General features: G+C 36.8%; 1 protein-coding gene across 2 annotated transcripts; it reads left to right on the top strand.

Moving 5' to 3' along the window:
- Positions 1–196: 196 nt before the first annotated feature.
- Positions 197–11,118, top strand: sidt2 (SID1 transmembrane family, member 2). Of its 2 annotated transcripts, XM_077722102.1 has the most exons (27): positions 197–789; positions 1,448–2,183; positions 2,259–2,380; positions 3,426–3,590; positions 4,019–4,064; positions 4,695–4,796; positions 4,986–5,069; positions 5,345–5,510; positions 5,612–5,705; positions 5,796–5,851; positions 5,955–5,981; positions 6,685–6,723; positions 6,811–6,888; positions 7,315–7,433; positions 7,859–7,932; positions 8,039–8,105; positions 8,186–8,259; positions 8,341–8,464; positions 8,894–9,011; positions 9,119–9,255; positions 9,319–9,427; positions 9,562–9,638; positions 9,748–9,794; positions 9,864–9,969; positions 10,040–10,150; positions 10,395–10,508; positions 10,577–11,118. In XM_077722102.1, the coding sequence occupies exons 2-27, from the start codon at positions 1,956–1,958 to the stop codon at positions 10,637–10,639; spliced, it is 2,547 nt and encodes an 848-aa protein (XP_077578228.1). In that variant the 5' UTR covers positions 197–789; positions 1,448–1,955; the 3' UTR covers positions 10,640–11,118. The 2 variants fall into 2 exon arrangements, with proteins under 2 accessions (XP_077578228.1, XP_077578229.1); XM_077722103.1 differs by lacking the exons at positions 197–789; positions 5,955–5,981 and having other exon boundaries at positions 1,405–2,183.
- Positions 11,119–11,345: the final 227 nt, after the last annotated feature.

Below are 11,345 nucleotides of genomic sequence, written 5' to 3'. Positions count from 1 at the left end.
TCTAGGTTGTTACCATGGAAACGATGAGCGTAACACATGACCTCATCCACAAAAACGTACTGTGGTCGCCAGGGCAACAAAGAAGTGCGCATTACAGTATTGCGCTGGCTCCTATGATTCGGTTAGAAAGTCAAGACCAGCGTTTTTTGTTGTTGTTGCGGGGCTGCTATCTGTTGCGGCGTGAATTCCGTCACATCCGTTTACGTTGGGAATTGGAGGTTTTAATTGTCGATTTGGTGTTGAGATCAAATGTTATTCGGGGGCCGAGATAGTGGAAATCATGAAGGCACGGAAAAGGTTCGCAGTGTTCATTTGAGATCTCACCGTTTAAATCATTATCTAACTACGTTAGATAAATTCCCTCCATTAAATTCCCCAAATTACAAATGTAGGCGTATTGATTGGAAATCACGGCACGGGGCAATATACTTCAGGATATGGGACTTGGCATTTTTTTGAATTTATAATTCTTATTTTTGAGGTTTTGAAATGTATTATTTTACTGTAATTTTTATTGTCTTCATTGCATACTTGAATTTTACAACTCTAGTTTTAATATTGATATTGGGACACCATGTGAAGAAAGATAAAATACAATCGTTTTCAAATCATCTTCATCATATAGCTAGTTAGATACGCTACAAAGACAATATATTTCATGTTCAAATTAAACAACTCTGTTACTTTGAGCAAATAATCATTACGTTAGAATTTTATGGCTGCAACACGATCCAAAAGAGCAGACAGAGGTGGCTTAAGTGGCAGGATATGTTTCTCACAAATCTGCAGGTAGTTTTCAGCTTTATATGGGCTTTCACAGATGATGAAGTTCCCCATTCCATTGGCACTAAAACATGATTGACTGAGCAAATCAAGAAAACTCCTTTTATACCCAATCATGGGACCCACCAATTTCCAATTAACCTGATCACTTATGTCACTGTTCTCATCTTTTTTGGTACGTGTTGCAATCATAATATTAAAATTAACTTGTATTATTTGCTAAACACAATAAATTTGATGAGTTAAACATTAAATCTATTGTCTTGTTTACATAATCTGTAAATATACTGTCGATTGAGTTTATTTTAATGGCAATTGGGATTGTAATTAAATTACTCCAAAATATATTTCACTCGTGCAGCATTACAATTCGAGTTTGTCATTTGAATCCATTCATTTTTCCCACGATATTTCATTTGATTGAGGTGCGCCTATAAATCGTATATGTATTTGATATGTACATAAATATGTACTTGTGTAGCTTTTAATACAATGACGTGGGAAATATTTTGGCAAAAACATGAACTAAGTCCACGTTTACGTTACTGTATATGCATAATACTGCTGTTTTGCGCAATAAAGTGTGTTTTGAATAAAGATGAAGACAAAAGGATCTGTCCTGATGGGGGCGCTGTTGTCATGCAATATTTGTTTTCCCACGCAGGAAAGGTAAAGAGGATGTCCTGAGTCTAAATCACTTAAACATACACATTAGAATCCACGACAACGCCCCAGAACCGGACACAAGATTCCGACTTCAGAAATATTTAATCGGAGTTGCTGGATTACTTATACGACATCTTTGTCCTCAACTTCCAGAGCCAAACATGGAGCTGCTGACTATCCAGCTATGCTAACACTAGCACAACAACTGAGGAGCCTGTCAGCGTTTGCCTTTTTATAGTACAATATTGTTGCAATGCTCTTGTCTAAGAACTTGTGACTTGAGAGTGGACAGTTGTCTTTTGTAAGGGGACGGTTATAATGTTGTCGCCAGTGTTCTGATGCTAGAACTTGATATTTTGGGTCAAGACTGGACCTGACAGTTTTCACAGTCAGCCTGTTTACATGGAAGTGTTTTGAATGTGAATGGGGTGGTGTGACACAGTTCATTTTATAGTTTAATCACGGAAGCGGGGCCCTGTTGACTGCTTTAAGGACTGAGAAAGAAAATGCTGCTCAGGAGTCTGTGGAAATCTCGATATAAAGACACTTTTGGAGCTGATGCTGGAGTTCTGCTGTGGTTGTGTTTGGCCCTGTTGGCTTGCGGCAATGTTGTTTTGGCCGAACCCAAAAACGTGATTCAGAAAGACGGCGAATTTGATATGATCTATAATGACACAGTTACGAGTCAAAATCAGACCATCTATGCTTTCAATCATACTGTTACCAGAACTAAGGTAGGAGAGCGCATTCCAGATTTTCTGATGTTTTGATTTGTGGCAATTGTCAGCGTTTGTGTTTGTGCTCCTTAGACTGAAGGTGTTCGTGTATCCGTGGACGTTCTGTCACAGAACCTTAAAAGTCCCATCCTCTTTGTGGTGCGACAGAAGCAAGCTGTACTGTCCTTTCAGGTCCCCCTCATCCTCAGAGGACTGTGAGTAAAAAAGTCTTCCCTGTCATTATGATTTCACTAATGTTCTACTAAAAGAAACGTAGACAAATCTGAAAGTAATAAAGCCAGCCCAATACCAAATGAGAAGTCGATATACTTTATTATTACTACTTATTTTTTTTTTTTTTATGTCTTTGATTTATTTTCTTTGGGGAAACTTTAGTCTTCTACACCTCTTCTCTGTTTTGTCATGAAGGATTATGATGATTATCTTTGATATGTGTGTGTGTTTATATATTTATATAATGTGTGTATATATCTATGTATAAATTTTATGAATTGAGGGCTTAGATTATTAAATCCAACTTTTACTGCAAATTAATATCGGCCATCGCCTTTCTCTAACTACTTATAATTGGTATAGGTCCCGTAAAACACTTATCGGTCATATCTAATTCATATATAATACTAAAAAAATCTTTTAAAGAACCAAAAACAAAAAAAAAGAACTTCAATGCGTCAATAAATCTCTCAACTAAAATGCTGTAACATTTTGTATAATCAGGTGGGTTCTCACAAGAGGTTAGAAGTCCAGGCCACTCGCCAACTGTCTATTTGTAACATGATTATTGTGTTACACACCCTCAGGAGTTGTGCAACTGAACAGTGACTTTGCCTCAGTGTTTCTCATCTGGGCCTTTGGCCAGACAGCATTGAGTTGAACGCCATAATAAATCTTTGGACTTTCACGTTTCAAAATTCCAGTTTACCAGTAATTGATCTCCTTTTCATGAGCAATATTGCTAAATTTGGCAGGGTACTGCCCAGTTAGACTATTTTCAAACATTTAGTGTCAAGCAGGGTGCTGTAGCCAGAACAGGAAACCTGTTTTTAGCATTATAGCAATAGAGGATGACACGAAGCATGGACGCAAAAGGACAATAACATGGCCAAAATGATCAATTATGAGATGCAGGACAACATAGATACGATCCACTCACTAAAAGATTCTATGAATTCTCCTTGGCATTTTCTTACTTAATTAAATACTTGATTATATTTGATATATTTTCTCTATTCTCTCTAGATACCAGAGAAAATACCCCTACAATCATTTAGGCCGGACATTATGCCAACCTCCTACACGGGCTGCTTCAGAGACCCAATACTTTTTTGTGGATGTGTCTACCCTTTCCAGCCAGGGTACAAACTACCAGCTTAAGGTCAGCCGAATTGAAAGCTTCACATTGCAGTAAGTGACATTATTTTATACCACCTATATAGGCAATATTCAGTACAGTACTATTTTCATAATTTATTATTTTTCATGTATTGATTTATTATTTAGATCAGATATTTAATGTAAAGACCAGAAAACAGCATAATTGAATTGATTTATCACGTGTAGTGCGATGATTGTTGCTGCGGTAACAACCAATTGGAAAATAATGCTTGAGCATTTCAAGTGTTCCAGTTTGGTGAATTTTAATGTGGTGGAATACTAAGTGCACATTTTGTAATACTTTGCCAGTTTCATACCATAATGGGTAGAAATCAGGATTAACCATGCTCAACTAAACTGACAAGTGAAAACTAGTTCTCGATGGGGAAAAAAAGGTATTAGGTTTTAACTGCCATTGATTAGTCTGATTTCATTATTTATTTTAAACTTTGTTTCAGGACAGACACCCCATTCAGCTTCACTGCATCTCCGTCTCAACCTCAGGTATACATTGCTTTGGTTGAAATTACTGTATTAGCAAAAGAATAGAGTGAGCAGCTTGTAGTTTCAGCAAAAAGATGTGGGAAGATTTAATATTACACAATCAGCAAAACTTTCTGGGAAAATGTAATGTTACGCAAAAATAGGAAGTCATTCTTATTCAAACATGTTACTCAAAACTTCAGCTTTGTAATTTACGCTTTGTTTCAGTTTCCATATTGTGAGGATTTATTGTTTTACTATGCATAGTTATTCTGTAACTGAAATATTGCCTCTGATTCAGTTTTAAGTACCTTAAAGGGACAAACAGTCGAAAGAACCTTGTTCAATAAATTGAACCCCCCACTAATGAACAGATTGCCCGCCTTTTCCCGTGTTATTACTAATACCTATTCCATCATGCACTTATGTTTATGTCTATAAGTGTTTATGTGTGTATGTAAACTTAATAACACAAAATATATGTGCTGGCAATCAGGGTCATTTTAGTCTTATAAGATAATTTTCTCCATTATTAACGGTCTTAGGAATTTGCCTTTTTAAAAATTATACCAATCTTTTTATGCAGTGCATATTGACACCCCCTTCAAAGATTAACCTTCTTTTACCAAATTCATTTGACTCCTCTCTCAGTACTTCAAGTATGCATTTCCTGAAGGGGTGGACACTGTGATTGTGAAAGTCAGCTCAGACATGAATTTTCCCTGCTCTGTAATGTCTATCCAAGATATTCAGGTAATATTCTCTCTCTGTAAGTGTAATGGTTTTTGCATGAAGTACAACTATGATAATGCTATTGTCAAATTCAACAGTTGTCAAAAGGGTTTCCATTATAGTTATTTGGGTTGATATTTTCTAAACTAATAGGTTGAAGTCCCATCCATTTATAGAATAGAAATTTTTTTTGTTTTCTTTCTATTTCAGTGCCCTGTTTATGATCTGGACAATAACGTAGCCTTCATCGGCATGTATCAGACTATGACCAAAAAAGGCGCCATCACAGTGCAGGTACTTCTTCACTTTTATGCATCCCTAATCCACCAAAGCATTGAAAAATTCAGAGAATATTAAATTTTGGAAACTTTCCATAAAAAGTATCAGAAAGTAATTTTTTTGTAATTGTTATAATGTAAAATGAAAAACTGCATGATCCCAATTTCAGATCTCAATTTCTAATATGTACCAAACTCTTTAACCTTTAATCCTATATCCAATATTCTAAATATAAAACTAAATGTAAGTTGAAAATTTTATCTTTTGTCAAACTCATTGCCTATTTTCAGAGGAAGGATTTCCCCAGCAACAGTTTTTATGTGGTGGTAGTGGTAAAAACAGAGGACGAGGCCTGTGGTGGTCCATTGCGCTTCTATCCATTGCGCCCAGATGAATTGATCGACGCTGGTAACCGCAGCAAAACCCTCAATGTTGTGGTCTACCCGGCCATAAAATGTAAGCTACTTTTGTGCAAATTTGACTTTCTGTCTTTTTTCATCTAATATATTTTGAACTTGATTATAATGAATGTTAACAAAATGTCTGTGGATGCACAGCGGAGGTGTATGTTATAGGCATGCTGTTTTGTGTGGGTATTTTCCTCTCCTTCTACCTGCTCACTCTACTGGTGGCCTGCCTGCAGAAGCAACGGTAAAATTTTGATATCTCTGAGTAAAAAGAAGGTCAGACTGCTCTACTAATACAACCAATTTGCATTTGTTTGCTTTGTTGTTCATGCAGAGCCAAGAAGAGAGAAACTTTTCAGAATATTGTTGACACGTCACCTGCTGAGACAGGTAAACCTGCTTTAAAAGACAAATAAGGTTTCACATGAGAGGAATGCAGAGTGTTTATTAATGCTACAATCTTTCATTTTCTCTTTGCTTACGTGTGCTGTAGCCTCTCTGCTTGGGAAAAACGCAGATGGTATAAACACACTTGTGATTTGCTTTTCATTTAATGCAGTGCATCAATTATTTGTACAACAAACAACTTTTTGTTTTTCACCTTCTTTGTAATCTGGTTTGCATGCATTTTCATGGCCATAACATGCAGTTTATTTAGCTTTGTGCAACGAATAAGTGAATTGTTGAAATTTGCTGGCCCATCCATTGCAACAGTAATTAGAGACACTACTTACATAATCAACAATATTTTACATGCATGCCATTTTGCAATCCCATTTCTGTTTGAATGTTCTCTCATGTTTTCTACTGTCAGCTGCATTGGGTTTCTTGTAAAACTAATCTGGTTATATATGTCAGACTGGGTTTCACAGTTTGTGAATAATTTGACAATGTTCTAATATGAATAGCAAAAAAAAAATGAGTAGCTGATAACCCACCAAATGCTTTCGAACTGCCTATATATACCACAAGGTGGGAGCAAAGCACAACTTGTATTTTAGTTAGGCCGTTTGCCTGTATGTATATACTACAACACAAGCTTTCCATTTAGGATTATTGGACATAATTGGTATAACGATGTTACAAAGCCTGACATAATTGTAATAGTTTTGTACAGTAAACAGAACAGCAAATTGTTAGATTTTAATAGCAATAATATCCATTTCGTGCAATAGCACAAATCAGTGCATACTCACTAAATACATTTGTGTCAACATATACAGGCAAGATTGCAGTTTCGCCTAATGAATATGGGTCTATTGGTGAGTTTTAATTTTCTCTTGAGTTTTTCGTCAATTTCTTTCGTTTTTTTTCTGGTGCTTTAATTAAGTCATTGTTTCCTCCAACAGACAGCACAGCCAGTTCAGAAGCAATCACCGAAAGTGCTCCCTCAATAGACAGTGCCACTTCAGCTGACAATTACATTGGTAAGAACCTTATTACTGAACCGACTCATCACTTTCTACCAAAGTCTTTCCCGCAGTGTATCAACAAACGGAATGGATTAACTACTACTTTCTTGGGCTTTGCTCCCTCACTACATACCTCTGATTCTCTGTTCATTAGGAAGGGAGTCTATTAAACGTCGAGCAAACCTCACTCAACTGCATCACACAGCCATCTATATTGGTGACACTCTGCTACATTTGTAGTTGTCGCAATCAGTTTTGCGCTAATCGTCATAATGTCAATCAATGGGTATTGTTCCGATTGGGAAACTGGTATTCTAATCTGGTTACACTGAAATATTATGTGATTGAAATCTGATGTTTGGAATCCTTAGTCTTCAATTTTGACTCCTGTCAGATTTATATACATCAGGTTGGTTAGCTAAAAACTTTCTTTTATATTAGAGCGGTCTGGTTGGAAAAATATCGGAAGGACAAGACATGATTCTTTGAGCTCCATAGAAGAGGATGACTATGACACATTGGATGACATCGATTCAGACAAAAACATTGTTCGCACTAAGGTAAGAACTGCCTTGCTGAGAGTTATGAAATTCAGAAAAATTGGCAAGGTGGGACTCAAAAATTTCATTTTATTAGAGTAATTCTGTTTTTTTTCTAAAATATTTGCTGGTCTTACATTTTCAAATGTACATTTTTACATTTACAAATAACAGTTTCTTTCAAATAATCTTCAGAAATCTTTTATAAATATGCAATATTGAATCCATCCCAACTCAAAGTTGTGATTTCATTTCCGTTTTTACTGCATCAATCAAGCCAAATACTGCATTGAAAATTATAGTATATAATCTATTAAGTATTATTTTCCTTTCTAAAATGTGTTTACGAAAAGGAATTTCAATTTGGTGTTAATATTGCTTTGACATTTGTGTAATGGTTTAAATTTGCCAACGACTAATAATTTGTCTCCATTTGCTGATAACAGAAGTATCTTTGTGTGTCTGACCTGTCACGCAAAGATAAGCGGGTTCTCAGCAAGAAATATCAAATTTACTTCTGGTAAGAATATGAGAGGCATATCTTTCCTAATTTTTGAACAACCCATTATCTTTAGTTTGGATCCAAAAAAATATTCTAATACATGTTGTGTCTTTATTCTCATCAGGAACATCGCTACCATTGCTGTGTTCTATGCTCTACCAGTTGTCCAGCTGGTCATTACATATCAAACGGTAGGTTAAGGATGGGGAAGAAGGCCATCTAAAGACAATATATACTTTATAATTTAAACTGTAAATGTCTCTTTTATTAGGTTGTTAATGTTACGGGGAATCAGGATATCTGCTACTACAACTTCATGTGTGCCCACCCTTTGGGGGCACTTAGGTTTGTACCAGGTCAAACATTACTTCAACATTGTTTCCCTCTGTGGCGTGATGATTAACATGTAACTTCTATATTACGCAGTGCTTTCAACAACATCCTCAGCAATTTGGGCTATGTGATGCTGGGCCTTCTCTTCCTCTTCATCGTCCTCAAGAGAGACATCGACCATAATCGAGCTCTAGCCTCTAATGAAGTCAATGCGCTGGTAAATTGATATGATTTATATGTTATACTTTACTCTGCTAAAAAAAAAAAAAAGTTAAATGCTGGTCATGAAAATGAGAAAAACAAAATATATAGCTGTCTAGTGCTCTGATTACTTCATTTCAATTAGGGTTAGAATAGTAATGAATGGAAACGAATAGAAAGGTAAACATTGATCAATACTAAGGATTTTGTTATATGATATACACATAATTAACATATATTTAGAAAAAATACATTCGATGGCAGACAAGACGTTGTGAGGTCAAAATTATCATAGGTGGAGGACATTGTGACCTAAATATTCCCTGTATTGTTTTAGATTTAGGCAATTAAGAGAAAATATCTTGACTTTGAACCATAGGTGAAAACGTTTTTAGAAAAACGGTAATAGAATTTGGCTTACGTTGTTGTTCATCTCTTCTTTTAGGAGTGCGGCATTCCAAAGCACTTTGGTCTCTTTTATGCAATGGGCACTGCTTTAATGATGGAGGGCCTACTCAGCGCCTGCTATCATGTTTGCCCCAACTACACTAACTTCCAGTTTGGTAACATGACACGTTTCATTACACCATTGCCGCACTGCATGGTGTGCACCATTTCCCCCCCTTTTACCTAACGTGCTTAACCATTACGTCTTTGGATGTTTTTGCAGACACATCCTTTATGTATATGATTGCTGGACTGTGTATGCTGAAGCTGTACCAGAAGCGACACCCTGACATCAATGCCAGTGCTTACACAGCTTATGCCTGCCTGGCAGGAGTCATCTTCTTCTCGGTGCTCGGAGTGGTACGTTCGCTCAAGCGGCAAACGCAACAGTTCGGAAATGGAAGGCATGTGTATTATTTGCAGGTCTTCGGCAGGGGAAACACTGGCTTTTGGATTGTTTTCTCAGTCATCCACATATTGGCTACACTACTCCTCAGCACGCAGCTGTACTACATGGGCAGGTGGAGACTTGGTAAGGCCTTTCTTTGTACTTGTTGTGAGTAAACTTGTGTTTAAAAAAAGTTGCATTTTTTTTTAAACTGGAGTTGAAAAGAGCCTTAGTTGACTTTAGTATTCATTTGACATTCCCAATCATTTTGCTTTTAGACTCGGGAGTTCTGCGTAGGATGGTTTACGTGGTCTACACAGATTGCATCCGACAATGCACTGGACCCATGTACATTGTGAGTGATCACCGCATACAGTGTTGTGTGAAATTGTTCACTTGTTTAGTGTAGTAATGAATAGGAAAAGTAGTCCTTAAGCCTCTTAAATCATGTTCTGTGTTGTTAGGATCGCATGGTTCTGCTCGTGATGGGGAACATAGTAAACTGGTCTCTGTAAGTAAACCGGCATCGATGTCTATGTCTGTTTGTGGTACTTACTAAAATATGTTGTTCCTTCTGCAGCGCCGCCTACGGTCTAATCGAGAGACCCAACGACTTTGCATCCTACCTGCTAGCAATTGCCATTTGTAACCTTCTCCTGTACTTTGCCTTCTACATCATTATGAAGGTTCTCATCATTTCGCACTTGAGTTTCTGAACTTGCATTTTTTTCTGAACCTTTCCAATTTGTGTTACAGCTGCGCAGTGGTGAGAGAATCCAATGTTTGGCATTGATATCTATTCTCTTCACCGCCGTGGTGTGGGGCTTTGCCCTTTATTTCTTCTTCCAGGGTCTCAGTACCTGGCAGGTTGGTCTACTTTGCATACACACTGTGGAAAGCTATTTCAGCAATTATTTTACACTATTGATGTCCAATTTAGAGTTATTATCAAATTATTTATTTATTCATTTGTCTATCATTAACCACGTACTAGAGTTTTTAAGCAAAACTGTACACAAGATCCTAGTTGGATAAGATACAGTCAAGGGGTGAAACTTTTCCTTGCTTTAAGATGTAATACTACAGTATTCGTTGCAATGTTCAACAACAGAAAACACCAGCAGAATCACGTGAGCACAACAGAGACTGCATTCTCCTTTCATTCTTTGACGACCACGACATTTGGCACTTTCTCTCATCTATCGCCATGTTTGGATCCTTCTTAGTAAGTACTATCTTTAACGTTGTCTTCAAAGAAAACCAAAAAAAAAACACCTTCACTGTTCACTTCAGGTTTTGCTCACTATGGACGATGACCTCGACACTGTCCAGAGGGACAAGATCTACGTTTTCTAGATCAAACCGACCTGTGAAACTTTCCTCATTTGCCTTACTCTCCTTTTCTGGTGCGTACATGTCCAAAACCAGTAGCCTTCCTGGCCGTCAACGTGCACGACCTAATCAGCTGCTCAGGGCAGGGTGATATCACCCCTCCCTATAATCAGCAGTTGACTGATGAATTGTCATATTTCGCTGCCATTAATATTACTGTTGTACTTATTGTTTACTGTCTGCATTGAAAATCTTACTGCAGCTTGAATCACTTGATTATTTATTCTTCAAAATGTATTGAAACGGTTGACTGAAAATGAATGTTTATATGCTCTATTTGTATTTGTCAAATGTGTTTTTTTTATAAAACAAAGATGCGATCAGTGATGTGTTAGTGTGAGAAAATTAAGCCAGCCAATGCAAATATATTGCCATGATTGTGTCAGATCTGATGCATAGTTTGGTAAACAGCAGTTACTGAATAAAAGTTCCTTGTTAGATAAGCAGCCATCCTTGTTTTTTGTTGTTGTTGTAATTGCAGTTGCACAATTTATAACAAAAGTACCTATATCCTCCCAATGTCAGGCTTTTATTATTCGTTTTTATTTGTTTATTTCCAGCAACTTACAAATTACATAATTTTGAGTATGTGAGTAGTGTGGGGGGTCTACTACAGTAGGATTGGCCCCCCTTGGCTGGAAATTATGAAAGAAAAATCTTCATATATTAA

This window comes from Stigmatopora nigra, chromosome 8 (genome assembly GCF_051989575.1).
Source record: "Stigmatopora nigra isolate UIUO_SnigA chromosome 8, RoL_Snig_1.1, whole genome shotgun sequence".
Classification (NCBI taxonomy): Eukaryota; Metazoa; Chordata; class Actinopteri; order Syngnathiformes; family Syngnathidae; genus Stigmatopora; species Stigmatopora nigra.
Note: the sequence above shows the minus strand (reverse complement) of the source record. Positions and strands in the feature narration are given on the sequence as shown.